General features: G+C 36.8%; 1 protein-coding gene across 1 annotated transcript in view; it reads left to right on the top strand.

Moving 5' to 3' along the window:
• The window catches only part of LOC150102348 (poly [ADP-ribose] polymerase tankyrase-like), a 1,002,656-nt gene that overhangs the window by 744,180 nt on the left and 235,894 nt on the right, over positions 1-22,582 (top strand). Inside the window, 2 exon segments of the mRNA XM_090399561.1 lie at positions 1,479-1,551; positions 19,372-19,643. Of these exon segments, the coding sequence (XP_090255687.1) occupies positions 1,479-1,551; positions 19,372-19,643 (345 nt within the window).

Here is a 22,582-nt window from a genome sequence, read left to right as displayed (position 1 = left end):
ACTTTTATACCTCCATACTTCGGCATTTCTGGTCGAATATCATTTACTCCTGCTATCTTTCCACGTTTCAGGCTTTTGGTGGCTTTTTCTACTTCAAGTATAGATATGTATTCCTAATTGAATGTCTATCACTGATTGTTTCTTTTGGCAATTTTTTGAAGTAATTGCTGGCCTGGTTGGCCAAGTGGATAGCGTATCTGCTCTTCAGCCAAAAGGCTGTGGGTTCAAATCCCACCATAGGCATGGATGTTCGTGATTGTCTGTGGAAATACTAGTGGTGGTCAGCATGGTGTAGTTGCAGTCAGTTGGTGATTGAATGGTGAGATGGAGTTGTAGAGCAGGCACCCCCCCCCCCACACCCAATGAGTCCGTGGACTCCCTGGGGTGTCGAGTAATAATAATAAGAATAATTACTGCATACATCAAGGATATCTTTTTCTCCAGTTTTCATGTCACCTTTATAATCTCTAATTCCTTTTACAGGACCCTCCAGAATATATTGCCACCTTCCTTATTTTCATTTTCTGTGTTCTTACCAAAGTCTTTCTTCCCAAGACTTTTGTTTAGCTCATTTCACACAGTGCACAAGCTGAGTTATTTTCCAGGAACTTTTGATATGTTTTCTTCTTTTCCTTCACTGCCTCTTTAACTTCTGTGTCCATAATGATGTTCTGATTTTTTTATCCTAGCAGACAACCACCCTACATATCTCTCTCTGGCTAAATCTCCAAGGTTTGATTCCTGTTCTCAAACTCTTTCATTTTTTCTTGAATAATGTCACATCTGAGAGCTGTTCAACTTTTTTTCGCTTTAAATCTTTATGTGTTCTTCTTTTCAATATGAAATTTAATTTTATCCTGCTCAAGACTAAATGGTGATCACTTCCCATTTCAAATCCTCTGTATACTCTGTTGTCCTGCAGCAGGCCTCTTCTCTCCTGAGAAGAAATTCAACAGATATTTGCCATTATTATTAGCTTTGCTCTTTTCTCCAAATTTTCCCAAAATATTTTTCTATGTCTGACAATCATTTCCTACTCTGCTGTTTAGATCTCCAACAAGGACCATTTCCTTTTTCATTTGTCAGTTGCTTTCTCTAAAGCCTCAAAAATGTCCTCCATTTCTGCCTTAGTAGAACCTTCTATGGGACCAAAGGCACAAATAAGTCTCATTGTCCAATTCCCCATTCTGATATTTGCCCACATCACTTTACTTGATATTGCCTGCCATTCAAGAAGATTAGCCTCTTATTTAGTGCTGAATACTATAGCTACTCCTTCTTTTCCCATAATTTTTATTGCTTGAATATTACATTTTGTATTTAATACTCAGAAAGATCTCACCAGTTTTTGTCTTTTTTTTTTGATATGTTTAAGTTAAACTGACTTCGAGTTTGCACATAAGAGAAAGTAAACTAAATATTTTGAATATATATATAATCTGATTCCTTTATTCACCTGATTTTTTGATTATTTTTAGAATGATCTGAAAATGGTCAAGTTGCTATTAAATCACACATATAATTATAAAGAAAATGAAGATCTTGCACAAGGTTAGTTTTGTCTTTTTTTATAATTGCCAGATTCTTTTATTAAAATTAATTGTTGAAATTTCATTTCTGTTTTTGGAATTTTAATTGCTACAATTTACAGCTATGAACTGCTTACATCTTATGTACACTATCTACCAATAATTGTCTGGACACCCTTGTTATTTGAAGTTATGGAATATTCCAGGTTTGTTAATAACATAAAAACTGGTGTACAGATAGTAGGAACAGTATTCCATCATAGCAATTAAATACAGGTATTATGGTCACATGACATGAACTCAATGACTTCAATAGAAATGTCATCATGGACTGTCACATTAATGACATGCCCATATTTGCCATTGCTGCTCAACTGGAGCATCCAAAATTAATGGTTGGCAATGTGATCAACAAATGGAGATGGAGATGTTCAGGCATCACTGGTACTGGAAAACACCAAGGGCAGCCGCCTAAAATGACTGACTGTGGCAGGAGAATGTTAAAACGGGTGGCACACTAAAACCAGCTACTACTGTGTCTGGGTGAAATGACTGCGAGAAGGAAACTAACAGAGTAAGGAAGGGCATGGTAGGATGCCATGTTGCAGGCCATCCCTTGTCAATAATCAGGATGAAAGAGAAAGCAGGCAAGGTATCATTGACTGAACCTATCTGAAGTTTAAAGAAAATGCCTTGTAACATTTTCCAGGTTATGGCTGATTGTATACCTAAGGTCCGAATAGTGAAACAAGGAGGGGTTAAATGGATGAATAACACCATTAAGCTTGAGCTGCAAAAAAAGAAACAACTATGGAGGGAATTTAAAGAAAGGGGTGACCTGCAGGCACATGAACGGTATAAAGTACAGGCTAGAAGGGTAACGAGTGTGGTAAAAACAGCAAAAGCCGATTATGAAAGGAAACTAGCTATGCAAGAGAAAGAGAATCCCAAACAGTTCTTTCAATATGCTGCAAGCAAGAAAAAAACTGTACATGGCAAAATGATTTTAAGGAATGACGATGGTAAAGAGTTCACTGAACCAGTCGATATAGTGGAGTTACTGAGCGCGCACATTGCAAAAGTATATCATCCAGGTGGTGACGTTGAAAAAATGAAGGACCCATTAGTTTATATGGGAATTGTGATGAATGAAGTGGAGGTGAATAGTCTATTACAGAACCTTAATGTGAATACATCTGTGGGATTGGATGGTATACCGGCACGGGTCTTGCATGAAGCGGCTAATGAATTATCAGTGCCCTTGACCATGTTGTTTAATCTGAGTCTCAGGTCTGGCTTAGTCCCGAAGGCGTGGAAAGAGGGGAAAATAGTTCCACTGCATAAAGGAGGATCCAAGACCATGGTTGCAAATTACCGACCGATCAGCATATCAGGAGTCGTTGTCAAGGTCTTGGAGAAAGTAGTCAAGGGAAAAATACAGGAATGGATTGATGAAAATGAGATACTGTACAGAGGACAGCATGGCTTTGTGAAGGGTAGATCATGCCTCAGTAACTTGCTCAAGTTTTATAACAAGGTGACGGCTGAACTGGATAAGGGAAATGGGTTTACAGTGATACTGCTGGACCTGGCAAAGGCGTTTGACAGGATACCACATGGAATTCTAATCCGTAAACTACAACATATGGGAATGGATATAGGGTTGGTGAGATGGATAGCTGGGTGGTTGATGGAGAGATATCAAAGAGTAGTTTATTCAGGAGTAGAGTCCAAAAAACAGCTTGTGACTAGTGGTGTGCCACAGGGTTCTGTTCTTGGACCACTGCTGTTTAATCTGTTCATTAACGATATAGGGAATGGTCTAAGTGGGACAGTTCATTTGTTCGCTGATGATGCAAAGTTGGGTAGGGCGATAGTGAATGCAGAAGATGTCAAAGTCTTGCAAGATGACTTAGATAGATTGGAGTTCTGGACTAAGGAGAATGGATGTCAATTTAATGTGACAAAATGTAAGGTTATGCATTTCGGAGTGAAAAGATTAGCAGCAGTACAGTTCCACATTGGTGGAACTGTACTCCAAGAGATTGATGAGGCCAGGGACTTGGGAGTGTTGGTGGATAGGGAGATGAAGTTTAGGGGGCACATTGCGAAAGTAGCTAAATCAGCTCATCAACTCACTTGGTTGTTGAAAAATACCTTGACGAGCAGAGAAAAACAAGTTATTGTACCTCTGTACCGAGCCTTGATAAGACCTCATCTCGACTACTGTGCCCAGATTTGGTCACCTCGGTTCCTTCTTGATGGGGAGGAGGTTGAGAGGATCCAGAGGCGAGTGACTAAGATGATAGCAGGTCTATGGAATGCACCATATGAGAACAGGTTGAAGATTTGTGGGTTGCAGAAACTAGTTGATAGGCGAAAAAGGGGAGATATGATTGAGACATTCAAATTGCTAAAAGGATTCTATAGGATTAATTCAGATGATATTTTTGAGATCAGGACTGGTGGTGGGAGAACTAGGGGACACCCATGGAAGCTGGGCAAGAGCGTGGTTAGCAGGGGTGTTAGAGCTGGGTTCTTTACTTTTAGAGTGGTAAATGAGTGGAATAAGCTGCCAGAGTCTGTTGTGGGTGCTATGACAGTGAGCGAGTTCAAGGCAAGGTATGATAGATACTGTGAGAATGTTGAACAGCTGTGTGAACATGATGTTTATGGCCTCCCTTGATGAGTCTAAGGACTCCTGGAGTAGCCCGTGGTAATAATAATAATAATAATAATAACATTTGCTAGCCTGATTGGCTTAGTGGTTAGCTTATTCTTTCTCTAACCATCAGGCTGCAGGTTCAAATCTTGCTGTGGATGACGATTGTCTTTAGGTGGGAGATGAATTTCATCACCTTGCTTATTTAAGGTCTGTAGTGGCTTGAAAAAATTCCAGTTTGGTCACTAAACTTTCCTGACTATGTAAAAAACAGATTAAAAGTACAAAAAATATATAAAATTGATTTAAAAAAATAGAAAACAAATTCATAGCCCATGCATTGCCAAATTAGACAGCCATTTTAATGTTATTTGTACTATAGGTTTGGTATATTTCTTTCCTGTAACATTGGGGGGGGGGGGTATATAATTTGTTCATGCAAAATTGATACACCTTTTGGAGAATGCTTATATCTTGTTTAATATACAAAAAAAAGTATTAATTTATCTTGATAATATTTATAATTTTAAAATGTATAATTTTGATTGCATTATGTTGTACTATATAATATTTTAACTGTATAGTTTAATTCAGTGTGTGTTATGGATTGTACATTAATAAGAGAATTACGTACAACCCAACCTACTTCATTTGTTATCCACTGCATTACTTTAATTGCCAGCTAGTTTATTATTTATATTCTTTTTTTAATATTTTGAAAGATTGCTAAATAAAGCAAGTAGTGACAGTACAGTGGCAAAAATACATTCAAGAGGAATGCCTATCAATACATGAAGTAGGAAAAGTCATCAACTGAAGTAAATGATATTTGACTAGAAATGTGTAAAGATAAATATAAAAGCTTCTCAGTGATTATACTGCATAATTCAGAAGGCCACATTAGAGGACTGAATTCCAAATGATTGGAAAGAACTCCTGTAGTAGTACCATCTATTAAAAGGGAAATAAAACATTGTGAGAATTAAAGTGGAATTTTCCTACTAAGTGTTCTTGGTAAGATTTATGCAAGTATCTTTACAAAAAGGCAAAGAAAAATTGTAGAAGGGAGAACTCAGGGGAAGAAGTTGACAGGATCGATTTTCACTTTAAGACAAATAGTTGATAAATCATGGTAATATAACAAGGATCTACATTTCAATTTAGTCAGGGAATCTACATTCCCTGACTAAATTGAAATTATATATATATTGATGTAATAAATAGCTGTAATAAATTTGGGCATGAAAATAATAATGAAAAGACCAAACTGTGACAATTGTAGGAACACAAAATGCTTCAGCCATTCCCAATGGGAGACTTACAGAACAAGAAAAATATTCAGCTGTTTAGGCACAGTGTTTAGTAAAGATGGCAAATTAAATGTGGAAGAGACAACAGAATTAACAAAGTTGGTATGGTGGGAAGCCTACTGAATAAATTTATATGGAATAAGAGAGAAATTAGTCAAAATACTAAACTTACTGTATATAAGACTCTGTTCAAACCAGTTTTGACATGTGGATCAGAGAGCCTCTGGTGGTAAAGCTCATATGTTGGTTATCCATAATGACATTGCTTAAAGGAATTAATATTAATTTTTTTAAAAAAAAAAAAAAAAAAAACCTAATTAATACTTTATTTCAGCAAAGTCAAATTGCCATCATCATGGTAGAGTATTTATGACTGAAGCTGAAACAGAGGTAAGTCTGTTGGGTTGAAGTTCTCAGGTTGCATGCTTCTCAGATTTGAGGCAATTTCATACAGTCTAATTTTTTGAGGTTAGCGTAGTTCCTTGAGACCTAGACAGATTCCAGAAAGCGTTTTTCTTATTTGAATTTGCTTTGGATTATGATCCTATCCACAGAGATCTGAGCCCTCCACAGGTTCCTTAAAAAGGTTACCTCCTGGCCTATGGAAATGTTAAGTAAACTTAAACCATACAATTCTCCACCTTTTGCCATATATATATATATATATATATATATATATATATATATAAAATCCACACATAGAATACGCCATTATGCCCTATTGTGGATTGCATTGATCCACCCATATTCATAAACCAGCCAAAGTGCTTAACCAGTATATCAGTCTCACATTAAAAACTCTATTCACTTTAAGACTAGTATATAGAAAACATAATACTCTAGCATTCTGGTGTAATAATCAGTTTTTGATCTTTCCTTTCTATTTACTAATGTTCTTCTGAAGGACATCTTTAGACCTTTTCCAAGCACAATTTCCATTTGATAGCTCAGCCTTGTTTAAGTTCATTGTGAACTTAGGCTATTTCTTTTGGCAAGGAAACTTCTAAAAACAAATAGGGAGGATAGCTATGGGGTCTCTACTCCAATCCCTGGGAGGGGGGGGGAACTTCTTCATGGAATGCTTTAAAGATAAAGCCATAACCTCTGTCACAATAGACCTACTGTGTGGCCAAGCTATGTTTATGATGTGTTCTTCACTTGGCCACATGGCTCTGAAGCTTTTAACACCTTCCTAGCACATCTTAATAACCAGCACTCTCAGTTGGCAGAAAACTTGCATGCAACACAGGCATTAAACATTAAACAATCCTCTTCCCCACCTCAACAGTTGGATTATTAAAATGGATCAGCTCTGATGATAATGCCCTCACGAATGAACTTGAACACATTCACAACATCCCCTTAGCCAAAAACAAACAAGAAACAGAAAAATCTAGCAAAAACATAAACAATGGGAAAAAATCTAACAATGGCTGCATTCCCTACCGAATTCAAAAAAAAAAATTAAAACTCCAAAATCACACTCTTCCTCCTTGTTTCTTTCTCAAAAACTACACCAAATCTATTACTATCCATATATCCAAGGCACTTCTGAAAAGATACAATTTATAACCACTTACAGACAATATATATATATATATATATATACATATATAAAATTATCTCCTCTATGTGCTATCCCAAAGGTTGTCCACAGTCCCCAGACATTCCAAGGATCTACCAAGTTCCATGCAGTTGTAAACTCCTATTATGGCCAAACAGGTAGGACAGCCAACATCAGAAACAGAACATTGGATAATCTTTGTCTAATGCAAGGATTACATCAATTTACAACACTATAGTCACTCATAACTTGCCGACCATGTCTTCAACATCCATCAAAAGCCATCTTACTACATGAGCAAATTCAAATACAGAAGAGTTTTTTCCCTGTGATCTGCCTCAGTCTTAAGGAACTACCAGAACCTCGATAAATTTGTTTGTATGAATCTGCCTTGAATTTGAGAAGCACTCGTCCTAAGAACTTCAGCACAACAGCCAAAATGCCCATTCCACCACTCACTATGGTACACTATTTAGCACTTTACTTACCCTCTGTAGTGCCTGATGATGGCAATTTGACTTTTCCAAACTATTCAAAATATTAATTAAAATTTTTTTCTTAAACAGTACCATTATGGATCTGAGAGCTGGTTTAGTAATAAATCACTTGATCATAGTCTGGAGATCATAGATATGACAAGAGTTCTGGGAATGATCAGGGGAGTGAATAGATGACATCGATGGTAGTATCATATTAAAAACAAGGATATTAGGAAGGAACCTACATTATTAGCATTCAGGAATGTGTTAGTATAGCTAATCTCAGGTAGTACGGACACAAACAGGAGAGGAAAGGGAAAGGTTAGTGAAACAGGTGTTTTGTGCCAGGATGGCAAGAAAAAGACCCAGAGGAAGACCAAGAGCTAGGTGGATCGATGCAGTAAAACGTGCCTTAGAAAAAAAACTGAAATATAAGATATGATAATATTGGAGTCTTAACAGGCAAGTGATTAATTTGGAGGAAAATATGGATAAACATTACTGGTGTAACTTTTTTTTTTTATGTCGCACTATCATAATATCCCATACTCACCACCTTCTGAGGGCATGCATCAAGAATTTGATGATGATGTTATATTTTTAAAATGCACGATGTGCTTTTTTTTTTAAATCAATGGGAATAATTTTGCATTAGACTTAAGGATATCTTGAATAACAAATAGCCAGATTTTAACTTGTAGACATTTTTTATTAACACTTGATGTATTTCCTTTACGTGTCTCACTGTCTTTGTGGATGACAGCATCTTCAAGAGGTTATAAACCTAAGTAAAAATACGAACAAAAACCGAAATCTTTCCCAACAGCCATTAAATTTGTTAATTCTGGAATGATAGTTTAATCACGCATCATGAGGCATGTTACATGCGGTCTCTACATTGTGTGTAAACTCTATATGTGCTGGTCTTTGGTGTTGCACATATTAATAATTTCAAAAAAAAAAACAGAAGATTCCTTGAACAATCTATTCAAGGAAAATCTTCTGAAGTCATATGTTCTGAAGGGAGAAAAGAAAAATCTAGAAAAATTCAAATAATTAGCAAATAGCAGCATGTTCTTTGTTGTGTGGGTTTGCAACTCATTATCTTTCCTAATTATACTTATTAGAGTTAAGAAGCAAACTATGGTGAAGGGACTGTCTCTGAAATGAACTAAACTAATTTTCTCAATTAACTAATGTGCTGAATCTGTCAAAAAAAATTGACTGAATCTCATGTCCAGCTGAAATATTAGCAGTGTTTTTATATAAATGTGAACATCTATATAATTGACCTAAAACTTTCAATCATAGGGATCTTTATTTTTACCACAGAATTACTTCAGTTCATTAATTAACTATGAAGCAAAGTTGAGGTTAGCTAGTGAAGGTCATATATGTGTAGGAGAATAAGTCAGGGGTATAGAACCCTTAGGTGCCCTGTTATTGGTAGGGAAATCTGGAGGAAACTGGTGATTAAATAGGTAAAATTTATAATATAAATTTTTACCATAGCTTATTGAATCTTAGGAATATGTTAAATATACTGTCTGACCACAGATCCAAGACTCCTAGTCTAACAACTTACCAAGAAGAGTCCATTCATGTTAAAGAAAAAAAGAAATAAGCTGATTGTACGAATTGGTCACCAACATGCAAAATCATGTGCTTTATATGTAAAATTTTCCAACTGTTATACAAGCAAAATAATTACCACTTTAAAAACTACATTGTTCATAAAAGAAAAGTTAATTTTCCCATGTGTAATAATAAACAGCTCATCCCACAATACGGATTGAATACCCTATTATCGGAATGGATCCTCTTTCTTCTGACATGTGCAGAAGTGTCAAAGGGTCTCATATCTGTGGGCGTACATAGAGTACAGAAATATATTAAAAGGTATTCACATATGAGCGATTACACATAAAAGTAGGGTGAAAATTTATGTCTGAAAACTTTAATAGGCTCTACTTCTTCATCATCGTTCCCACTCAAGTAGGATTAACCTCCTCCAAGTTCTGTCCAAGGTCTTGGAGGTCTGGTCTTCCTTTGCTTCTTTTGCCTGATGGCCTCATCTCCAGCACTCTCCTTCCCAACTTTTATCTCTCTCTCTCTCTGCATGTCTAAAAACAATAGGATAGATATAATTTTAAAGAACAGTAATCAGAATCATACTGTCTATACTGCTGCACTCTTCATTGATGGAAATTATATTGTCCGTTGTAACATAACTCTGGGAAATGAAAATACTTTGTGAAGTAGGACAGTAACTGGTTAAGGATGAAACTGTGATTTTTGTTCAAGTGAGCTGGGCACCAGATAATTTCAGTTGTTTGTTTAAATTTATGGCTATAACCTGAACTCGATCTATATTATTTTTTAAATTAAGGGGATATTAAATCCCACGTTATTTCAAAGCCGAATAAGAAACTCAAAGATCGTATTCGAAGATTTTCATGCCAAATATAGTAAACTATAAAAGTTTCAGATTGTAGCGTAAGCTAAAGCACGTAGTTCAGCACTAGGGCAACTCATTGCAAAGGTGGATAAAGTTCTGATCACTATTCTTAGTATTACCCATATGTAAAACATATCTCCTAGGAGATGTACAATGTTATACATTATGGTGGAAGGTCACTACCCAGTGACCTTCGAATCCGATCTTTGTGTTTCTTATTCGGCTTTGAAATAATGTGGGATTTAATATCCCCTTAATAATGTTACATCACCAAAGTGAAGCCTATTGGCTGTTTTATTTAAGTAATTTATGGGTGCACCTTTTTGACAACTCATATAGCAAAGTACATAAGTTATTTTCGCTATAACGTCAGTATTACCTGGTCTACCTACTCACTGATGAGACCTCAATAAAGGTTTGAAACCGGTCTGGGTTTCAAACCTTCCACCATAATGTATAACATCATACATCTCCTAGGAGATGTGTTTTACATTATGGGTAATGCTAGGAATAGTGATGAGAATTTTACCCACCTTTGCAACGAGTTGCCCTAGTGTTGAATTACATGCTTTAGCTTACGCTACAATTCGACGAAACTTTTATAGTTTACTATATTTGGTATGAAACTCTTTGAATCCGATCTTTGAGTTTCTTATTCGGCTTTGAAATAATGTGGTATTTAATATCCCCTTAATTTAAATAATGTTACATTGTCGAAGTGAAGCCTATTGGCTCTTTTATTTAAGTTGAACCATATCATTATTGTTAGTCTCAGAGTACTTGTTTTTCCCTTTGATGCATGTAAGGATAGACTTGAGTGCTATGACTATTTTATTTGTGATAGTGTACAATAGAATGTAGCATCTTTGCAGTTGTTCTTTTCTTGACTATTTGAAGTTTTGCTAGGCATCTTTTTTTGCCAGTTTGTATAAGAATCTCTCTCTCTCTCTTAAGTAAATCAGTTCTTATTTTTCTTGGTTTCATGCACTGTCTTTATAGTTTTTATAGTACCTTGTTTCTGAGCATGATGATAGTGGAAAGTGGCATGTAGTATTTTATTTTTTATTATTTTTTTTCTTTTGGTATACTTCAAATGGTTAATTATTTGGTTAGAATTGAAATTAATACATCCAAAAATGGAAGTGACTTTTAGTTTCCAATGCCATTTTTTATTTTATGGTTTATATTCAGTTGTTCTTTAGATCCAGACGAAATGAAGAAAATATCATCTATATAACAACCATCATACTTCTGTTTCATGTGTTAGTCCTCTATCATCCTACTTTCAAATGATTCTGTTACAAGTTTACTTGCTGTGGCAAATTTGACAGTCCTATTGCTAAATCTTTTCTCTCTGCTTGTAGTAATTGTTTTTGAATTTTGAAAAGTGTGCTATGCAAGTAATGTTTCACTTTTTTTTTTTTTTTTTACATAGTTCAGTTTTGGTCTGTTTTTTTTTATCCAGAATGAGTGTATTGTGAAAAATTTATTTTTTGTGCATCTTAAGCCAAGGGTATGGTGCAGTTTCTTCTAAAAAGAAGAGACCAACTGAATAATTTTCTGAATAGAAAATAATTTAGGGACACAAAAACACACGTGTTGAACAGATTATTTTATTAATTACTAATTAAAATAAAACTTTACGTTTCGCCCCTGTATCGAGGTCATGATCAGAAGGATACAAAGATCTTACAAGTGTATAAGGAACCAAGCTACATGCTCTAGCTCTGTGTACCGGTAAACTAAATCTACGTAGTTAATTAATCCTTTTCCCTAGCCTGACCTCTAGTGATTAAAAAAAATAATAATAAAAATAAAAATAAATAAATAAATGTCTTCTTACAACTGGTGAAGTGTTTGTAACATTCAACAGCAACTGAAAGAAATCATATTATAACAATCAGAACTGTACAAATCCAGAAGAATATATTAATACATGAGGGCTTTTGCAGTTTATTGTAGTTTTATTTATTTATTTTCAGGTCAGGCTAGGGAAAAGGATTAATTAACTACTTAGATTTAGTTTACTGGTATACAGAGCTAGAGCATGTAGCTTGGTACCTTATACACTTGTATCCTTCCGATCATGACCTCGATACAGAGGTTGAAACGTAAAGTTTTATTTTATTAGTAATTAATAAAATAATCTGTTCAACACGTGTGTTTTTGTGTCCTTAAATATATTATTATTATTATTATTATTCAGGCCTCCAAGGAGTCAAAAGACTCATCGAGGGAGGTCCTTCCTAAGACATAAAGTCTGTCAAGACTCACTGAGGGGAGGTCCCCCCCCCCCTGAGAAACACAAAATCTATCATACCACTCTTTAAACTCACTGACCGTTCTTGCTCCCACCACTCCATCAGGCAATGCATTCCACGGCTCAACCACCCTCCACACAAAGAAACCACTCCTTACCCTCTTGCTCACAGTTTCCTTTCGTAACTTCCAGGGATGGCCTCTTGTCATCACTCCTTCCCGCTAATCAACCAAGCGAAAGAACTCCCCGGTGTCAACCCTGTAACCACCTCTCAACAGTTTAAAAGTCTCAGTCATATCACCTCTCCTTCTTCTATCCACCAAACTCTGCAGTCCACATTCTCTCAGCCGATCCTCATAACTATCCTTGTACAGTCCTGAAACCATTTTTGTCATCCGTCTTTGTATCCTTTCCACAGTTAATTTATCCCCTTCAAATCCTGGGGACCAAATCTGAGAACAATAGTCCAAGTGTGGTCTGATCAGAGACTTATACAACGGAATGATAACCCTCTTATCTCTGCAGGTCAGTGTCCTTCTCATAATTGCAGCAATCCTCTGTGTTACCTTCACCACCTTTACAATATGTCCCCTAAACTTCAGGTTTCTATCAATCATCAACCCCAGATCTCTTGTCTCCCCAACTTCCTCCCGTATAACTCCTCCCATAGAGTATGCAGCATCCCATCGATGTTTCCCAAACCTCAAGACCTTACATTTTGCTGCATTAAATTGACACCCCCATTCATTTGCGCATCTATTTAGCTTATTCAAATCCTCTTGCAGGGCTACCACATCTGCACTATTACTAATAATCCTTCCGAGCTTCGCATCATCTGCAAACAACTGAATATCCCCTTGCAATCTACTGGCAATGTCATTGATATAAAGGTTAAACAATATAGGTCCTAGTACTGAGCTCTGTGGGACCCCACTTGTAACCTTCTGTCTCCTTGAAACTGCTCTACCATACACAACTCTCTGATGCCTATCAGACAGCCAATCCTGAATCCAGTTGACCAATCTGACATCCAGACCCATGTGCTGCAACTTCAATATCAGCTTATCATGTGGCACCCTGTCAAATGCCTTCGCCAAGTCTAAGAAAATTGCAGTATATGCCTTTCCCTCATCTAATGTTCTTGTAACTTTATTATAAAAGGCTAGCATATTGCTAAAACAAGAGCGTCCTTTCACAAATCCATGTTGATTCTCACAGATAACATTACCCTCATCTGCCCAATGCTGTACACGGTCCCTCACTACTTTCTCCAAGATCTTAACAACTACTGATGACACACAGACTGGCCTATAATTAGACGCTTCCAGTCTGTTACCACCCTTATGCAATGGCACTATCTTACCTTCCTTCCATTCCCTGGGCACCTTTGCCAAAGCCAGACTTTCATTGAAAAGAGCCACGTTAAAGGTACTGTCAATTCCCTAGCACATTCTCTCAAAACTCGTGGCGAAATACCATCCAGTCCCACAGCTTTACTGACATCCAGAGTACTCAGTATCTGAAACACACTCTCCTCCTGTACCTCCAGACCTCGTACCAGTCCTATCCCTCTAGCATTAAAACTGACTCCTCCAGGATGAAATACTCTAATAAAGTGGTCATTGAACAATTCCACTATGTCCTCTGCATCAGTCACTCTATTCCCATTTTTATCCCACAATATCATTCTTCCACAGTCATTTCTCCTCCTACTGGCCACATAGCTAAAAAATTCCCTAGGATTTTCTTTGGATCTTAGGGCCAATCTCCTCTCATATTCCAGTTTTGCTTTCCTTACCACACTAGTCACTCTTCTGGCCTGTGTCTTATATTCCTCATGCATCTCTTCACCTATCTCCTTATATCTCTTCCATAGCCTCTTTTTCGCATGCAATTCCTGTTTAATATTGTTTGTCATCCACTTTACTCCAAATTGCGTCCTCTTCTTCACTCGTGGTATACAACTTACCATTGCTGATAACAAATATTCTTTCACAATTTCCCACGCACTGGTGATATCCCAGCCTTCCAATTCCTCCCTCCATGAAACTTCCCGAAGTTGACGTCGAAGACTATTATAATCACCTGCCTTATAATTCCACATAAGTTCCCGTCTCTTTGATACTCCTGCATGTCTATTCATTTTCCAAGTCAACACCATATGGTCACTCTCTCCAACTGGTGGGAGAGACGTCAACTCAGTTATTATCAACTCTTCTGATGCTATAACCAAATCCAAAATTTTTGAACCTCTTGTTCCCTCTGTTACATGTTGCCTAAGACATTTGTCCCTCAAGAATTCTAGAAATTCCATTCCCCTATTGCTACATGCATCTTCCTCTCTCCAATTTATACTACTGAAGTTAAAATCTCCCATAACAATCATTCTTCTTGCACTTGCCAAACTTAGCTGTCTAAACATCTCCTGGTCCCCATCCTCTGTGCTCCTGGGTCTGTAGCAACACCCCACTAAATATCCTGTCTTGCCTACCTCTACCTCACACCATACGCTCTCAAAATCATTTGTCTCACTTCCTTCCAAATTCTCCACTCTTAGAGGACATAGGTCATCACTTATCATAAGCAGTACCCCACCACCACGCTTTCCCCTCCTATCCTGACGAAAAATGCTATACCCAGCGACTTCTATTCCTGTTGTTATATCCCCTTCTGTCAACCACGTCTCAGTGATCGCAATAATTTTTGGCCAGGCTGATGCTATCTGCGCCACCAATTCCTCTCCCTTATTCCGGATACTCCTGGCATTAGTATACAGCATATAAATGCCATTGTTTCTATACCCAGCATTATCTCTTCTGGACTCCACTGGGCTCAGTGTTACCTGACATTGTCTCCCTTCTCCCAAGTATCCATTCCCACAAGAGGCCACCCCTGCATCATCCTCCCTGGGACACACTGACTCGTTCAGAACAGCAATCTCTCCAGATGCCTACGTCCTTCCTCATTCAAATGTAAATGGTATCTCGCATACAACTCCTCTCTTTCCTCAAACACACTCCAGGCATCCACATATACCAGTCCTCTCTTGTCACACATTCTCGCTATTATGCCATTCAATATCACCGCTCTTCTGCTCAGCTCATCATTATCATACCTAGGCAACACGCACACTATTTTTCCTCTCTCTGTCTTCTTCCGTACAGTCTCAAGCAAAAATCTCATATCTCTCACTGCCCGACTTACATTACCACTCAAGTCATTCGTTCCTACCATCACAATCATCTCATCCACCCTTTCACGTCTCTTAATTGCCATAGCCACCCTTTCTATTGTTCCTCCTGGCAAACACTCCTCACGCATCCTATCTTGAACACCACGGATCATTGAGTCGCCATACATTATACCTCTTACCATTCCCTCGCTCCTATTGTTTCCATTCTCTCCTCTTCTTTCATTCCCATACCTCTCTCTTCTACTGTTTCCATTCTCTCCTCTTCTAGCACTCCCATACATCTCTCTCATTCCCTCTCTCCTACTGTTTCCATTTTCTCCACTTCTAGCACTTCCATATCCCTCTCTCATTCTGTCTCTCCTACTACTGTTTCCATCTGCTCGTCTTCTAGCATTCCCATACCTCTCTCTCATTCCATCTCTCCTACCGTTTCCATTCTCTCCTCTTCTAGCACTTCCATATCTCTCTCTCATTCCGTCTCTCCTACTGTTTCCATTCTCTCGTCTGCTAGCATTCCCATACCTCTCTCTCATTCCCTCTCTTCTACTGTTTCCATTCTCTCCTCTTCTAGCACCCCCATACCTCTCACTCATACTCCCTAAATTCTCTCTCTCTCCTACTCTGATTCGCCTTGCATTTATCTCTTCCATTCTCCTAATCATATCTTTCATACTTCTGCTCTCATTCACAAGACATTCCACCTCCTCTTTCAACTCATCTATCTTCCTCTGCAGGTCAGTCACTCTTAATCTAAATTCACTCTCCCAAACAAAACCATCTCCTAAACTTCCACAGTCACTCACACCTTCCACACTATCAACTATTATTTTCTCATTCTCTGCTATCATACTACTTGTCTTCCTACATTCATTCCCCGTTCCTGGAGCAACAAAGTCGGATATCGATATATCTAATGTACTTATTTCCTCCAACTGCCTGCATTTTGCGCACATACGCTCTCCACTCTCTTTAACAAGCCACATATGTAATTCACGAGACGCATACATGCCGCAAGTACTGCATGCCACAAAGTCCCTTATGATATTGCTAATAATTGAGTTCTTAAATGGCGGAGGACTTGGCGTTACGCCACTTGCGACTGCTGCTGAATCCACCATCATTCCTTACTGCCGAGTAGCGTAATCTTTAATAATTATTCAATTAATAAATAAGAGGAAAAAAAGTACAAACATCAGAACATTTAAGTACTAAATATAATTAAATAAAACGAAATATAACTAACTACAGTAACTTAGCTTCGTTTTGTCTTCCACCGTTACGCGTTCGATTCCGACGGTACCAAAATATATTATATCGCGACAGCAACTAACTTCCAAAAAAACAACCACTGAAGTACACTCGTATTCAGAGAAACAATTTAGCACTCAAAAACATAGAAAAACGGGGAAAGAAGCGGACTATTCACCGATTAAAAATCACTTTCTTCTGCACAGCTCAAATTCACCGCTACGTGCTACGGCGACGCTAGCGCCTTCGATAAATATGAATAGAAAATAAATTTGAGCTCAGAGGAACTAATTTTATTATTAGCTTATCAAAGCAGAAATAGAAAGCTGGGGACATGTCTAGCCTTAAAAGGTTTTGAGTTGTTGAAATCAATCTTGAGTTTTAACACTGTAGACATACAAGATGGTTGGTGTTAAGCATCTAAACCAGTTCATTGCTGCACATTTATATAAACTAAAAAAATAGTTTTTGAAGAGGAAGGATTCGATAATAAATATACCTGGAGCCCATAGTGCATCTTATAAAATTATAACTGGTTCTGTATATTACTTCTGGGAAAACTCCCATGTTACTCCTCTTTATAAACTATTATAATTACAGCTATTTTGCCTGCTTCAGTTTAGGAGTACCCCTGTTTAAATGTCATTGGCTATTTACTCATGGATTCTTAGGGCATTATGAGTGTAGATGTACTAAAAAGTATATGTAGCCTAAGGAATAGAAAATTGCACATACCTTTTTCTGGGTGTTGTGGCTTTTCCTCAGTCTGCGATGTCGAAAACTGCAGAGTGTGTGTGTGGGGGGGGGTAGGCAGTTTGGTAGAATAAGTTAGAAAAACCCGGGTTTTTTTCGTATTTCGTAATATATAGAAACATATACTTTTATATAGGGTGGGGAAAAAAGTGAAAGGGTTAATTTTTTTAAAATAGGGAGGGGAAAGGTGGTTGACGGGGTGTGGACCGTTTCGACTATTCATGGTCATCATCTTAACACATTGGGAAAGTGGAAGCTATGTCAGGTCGGGTGAGTGCTTCTGCTTTAGAGGTGTTTGTGTTGTCTCCTATTGGTCGGGGTTGTGACCTCAATTTTATGTTGTGAAGCTTCCGAACCTCGAAGATTATGTAGGGCCTGTGTACGTTGATAGAGTTCGCGTCACACTTTATAGCTATTGTTTCCGAAACAATGCTCAGAATATCGGAAACAATAGCTATAAAGTGTGACGCGAACTCTATCAACGTACACAGGCCCTACATAATCTCCGAGGTTTGGAAGCTTCACAACATAAAATTGAGGTCACAACCCCGACCAATAGGAGACAACACAAACACCTCTAAAGCAGAAGCACTCACCCGACCTTACATAGCTTCCACTTTCCCAATGTGTTCAGATGACGACCATGAATAGTCGAAACGGTCCACACCCCGTCAACCACCTTTCCCCTTCCCCCTCCCTATTTTAAAAAAATTAACCCTTTCACTTTTTTCCCCACCCTATATAAAAGTATATGTTTCTATATATTACGAAAAAAACCCGGGTTTTTCTAACTTATTCTACCAAACTGCCTACCCCCCCCACACACACACACTCTGCAGTTTTCGACATCGCAGACTGAGGAAAAGCCACAACACCTAGAAAAAGGTATGTGCAATTTTCTATTCCTTAGGGTACATATACTTTTTAGTACATCTACACTCATAATGCCCTAAGAATCCATGAGTAAATAGCCAATGACATTTAAACAGGGGTACTCCTAAACTGAAGCAGGCAAAATAGCTGTAATTATAATAACTGATTCTGCCTGTTACATTTGTTTAGATAAGAGCATATGAAAATGGAATAGCACTCTTCATATTTTGAAAGAAAATGTAAATATTTGTGGCTTAACTATACTTTATCAAAATTCAACTTGTTTAAAAGTTGAATTTTGATAAAGTTCAACTAAACCTAAAATTCTTCAGAACTCTGAAATTGAGAGCAGCACCTCTCATTTTGATGAACAGTCTCCAGTGCAACTACTAAAATTCTGAGATAATTACATGTTCACGTTGAGCACAACATATTGTGTCATTTTGTACTCGCCCATAGAGTGGGTTGTGATGAGTTGTCTTGTACTTCTAGTTTGCCTTTTGTTGGTAACATACTGAATCTTTATAGGTGCTTTCTAGAGAAACCAAATTTATGTTAGAAGGAAAGAGATTTTTTTTGCTTTATGGTTTTATAATTTGTGAATAATTAAAGAAATTCTATAATTGTGTTTTTAAATTTCTAAAGGTGTAGTTACACTATGAAGACAGTTCACAAATATTAGTTTTATACAAAAATTCTAATGAAAACACATGAAATTGCATGCCATATATATTATCAAATGTGTTAGGAATCTTTTGTGTATTGATTTATTTACACACATACACACAGTTTTTTTTTCCTTTTTTGTTTTAAGATTTACATTTTACCATAATATATAATATGAAATTTCTCTTTGATATCTTAAACTTAATTCCTAATCAAATAAATTATTGCCAATTAGTATATTTTACCTTTAATATGCTTAATGTGAACTCTTAGATGTGTTATTGTTCTTCTCTCTCTCTCTCTCTGTGTGTGTGTATGATAAATCACAGATTTGATCAATTTTAATAAATGTGTAAATGTTTTAAATGCATTTCAGAGCCAGAACAAGGCATATTTCAAAAGACAAGCTGTGTAGAGATGACAAAGAAAGATGTTAATGGATGGACTGTAATACATCATCTAGTTTCACCGCTTAAGGATTATGGCTATCATCATCCAGGATTATTATATTTTTTAGCAGAAATGGGAGCACCATTGGACACACCAAATCATTTGGGTGAAACACCACTTGACATGGCTGTAAAGAACAAAAATCAAGCTATGATAAATGCTCTTCAGGAACTGCTGAATATATCACATGATAAAAGGGTCTGCTTTATTTCATTACATATAGCCTAATATTAAAGACCGCTTTTAACATTTTGTTAAGGCTGTTAAGTTTATATTAAAAGAATTACAAATAATTTTGTTTTGTGATTCATCAGAAATATATATATATACATGTAAAAAGAATTACTTATATTGAAGTTATCTGGAAGAACTACTATGTAGAACATTAATTGAAACAATTTACTAAACTAGATTAAATATTTATATTGTAAGGATTCTGGTGTAATTAGATTAGTATGAGAGAAAAGTTTATTTATTCTTTTAACTAATTTCCTAAGCACTATGATGTACTTAAATATCAGTTTGAAAACATAACAGCAAAAAGATTTTTTTTTAATGCATAAACTATAAACTGATATTAATGGAATTGTTAACCTGATAGAACATATCATGTTGCAACTTCACACATGCTTCATTCTTTTATCTGTGCTATGTAACATCTGTTATAATTTAGTTCTGTAGTTTTTATGTCTTTTTCATATGCTGACCACAGTAGGTTCAGGATGAAGTCTTGATTTTTTATTGCACTGCATTGTATATCACATCATTTCATAGGCTTCTTTAAATTTGTGAATTATAGCTATTAAATTCATTGTGTGGCATCTTTTTTGGTTCTCAAATTACCTGACGCTTTTCCTTAGCAGTAAGATATATCAATTATAATTTATGTACATTTTACTCTGTCCTTAATATGTTCTTCCATGTGAATTTCTCTCATGCACAGAACATTTTATAAACACTTGATTCATGGGAGGTGAATGCAGTTGTTGGACAAGAGAGAGCTGAAGATATAAAGGAAGCTTTGAGCCTATAACTGTTTTAAATATGCTAGTACATTGGGGATGCCAAGAATTCATGTAAAGTGAATTTGTGCCTTGTAAGAAAACTTCAACACTAGTGAATACAGCAGTTGTGAAATCTTGAATATGGATATAAAAGGAATGTAAAAAGATTTTGAGTGAATGGGATAGGAAGAAGGATCTCTATTCAAAGAAGATATAAAAGTTGGAATTCCATAATCAGAATATTGTTAACCAAATAGTGAAATATCCGGAACAAAGTTTGTGTTTAGAATTTGTTTAAACTAAATGTTTATTGTGTGCTAACCTGTAAAGTGTGTGTATGTTTTTTTTAATTTTTTTAAAAATTTATTTATTCAATTTTTTGTCTCTGAATATGTTGGTTCTACAGTATAACAAACAATGAGTAATTAAAGATTGGCTCTCACTTTAATGAGGTTGTGAGGAACAATGTAGTGGAAATAATTTGCTGTTCTACAAGAGCAGTCTGCTGTTTGCCCTCAAGCACTCCTTTAACTCTTAAAAATTGAGGATCCCCAAGAGCTTTTATGTGGGTATGTCTATCAGTTAGAAATTCTTCTTTCTCATCTGTCACATTACGAGTTAGGTCCCTATGTACAAATCTTTGCCATACAGTTGTATTTCTGTCATCTCTCTGAAGTTTAATAATTGTGACCTTTCCTTCAAAGACTGTAACCAAGTTCTTTATGGTCTACCTCTTGATTGTCTTCCTTCAATGATTCCATTCAAGACTATATTTGGTCATCTTTGAAAGGACATTCTCTGGAGGTGTCCAAACCATCTTAATTGCTGTTTAAGAATTATAGCCATGATATTTCTCTATAGTTCAATTCATAATTGACTTGCTAGGTCACTATTCTTTACTGTTTATAGGAAGCCCACACTGGAAGGAACATAAATAATCACACGATCATCCATCCCATGAGTATGTCATTCTCAGAAGACTTACTCACAAGTTATGGCATGGTTTAATTTTAGAGCTCTTTGCCACAGAACTCAGTTATCTTAATGACACTTTTTTATGCAATGGTTACATTTCTATAAAATAGATAGAATACTGCATGCTCTGCCTCAATCAACATATGAGATCGCAACAATACTATTTCAATCCCAATATCCTGGATATACATCTGAAAAGATAGCAGAATTATACACACATCATTATGCCATTTCAACACATCCAACTGCAAACATTAAATCTTTTAACATGTGCTTGTTGACATACAACTTGAAGAACATAAAAGCTACATTTCCAATCACATTGTACATCATCAGGACTGGCAGACCATGCTCTACCTAGTCTAGCCATAAATACTGTTACAACTTGAACAGCACATATATTATCTGTCAGTAAATCATGTACAGCTTTCAGCACATACAAAACACATGTATATAGTATGCATATAGCAGCACTCAATATTTGAGATGTCTTCCTTTTGCCTTCACACATGCCCGAAGTCTGTGAGGCCACATATTGATGGTGGCAAGCACAACAACTAACAGAAATCTTGCCATGGCTCACTCCAAATCCCCCTTCTGGCTTGCAATTCTGGGGTATCATTTCTTGCAGACTACTCTATCAAGCTCTGACCTCAATTTGAAGTCCAAATTCAGATTCAAATCAGGACTTCGAGATGGTCAATCAGATGGTGATATGTAGTCAAGCCCCTATTATGTTGTCCTTGCCCTGTGTGCAGGAGCTGAGTCCTGGAAGGTCCACTGCCTACTTTGAAACAAGGTCTTTTTCAGGAGCCATACCACGGTTTCCAACACGGGTCTTGATAAACTTTGGCAGAGGTTTTTGTTCCTTGTTCACAGAAATGCAACTTGGATATGTCACCCCCCCCCACCACCACCACCACCAAGCTATCACTGATTCAGGGTGATGACCTCTCTCAATCCTGGGTGCTATGGCATGTGCTGTGTGATCATCTGGGACATCATTTTGTGAGTTATTTGACTCTTCAATGGTGAAATTCTTCTCATCTTTGAAGAGGATATCTGTGTCTGTTGTTCATGTACTGCCAGAGAAATGCTTTTGATTTTATGACCCTCTGCCACAAAAGTTGTGGTGTTATGAAGTGTCCAGTAGAACGA

This window comes from Typopeltis vanoorti, chromosome 10 (assembly GCF_054136105.1).
Source record: "Typopeltis vanoorti isolate ZY-2024b chromosome 10, IOZ_Tvanoo_1.0, whole genome shotgun sequence".
In the NCBI taxonomy this organism is placed as follows: Eukaryota; Metazoa; Arthropoda; class Arachnida; order Uropygi; family Thelyphonidae; genus Typopeltis; species Typopeltis vanoorti.
Note: the sequence above shows the minus strand (reverse complement) of the source record. Positions and strands in the feature narration are given on the sequence as shown.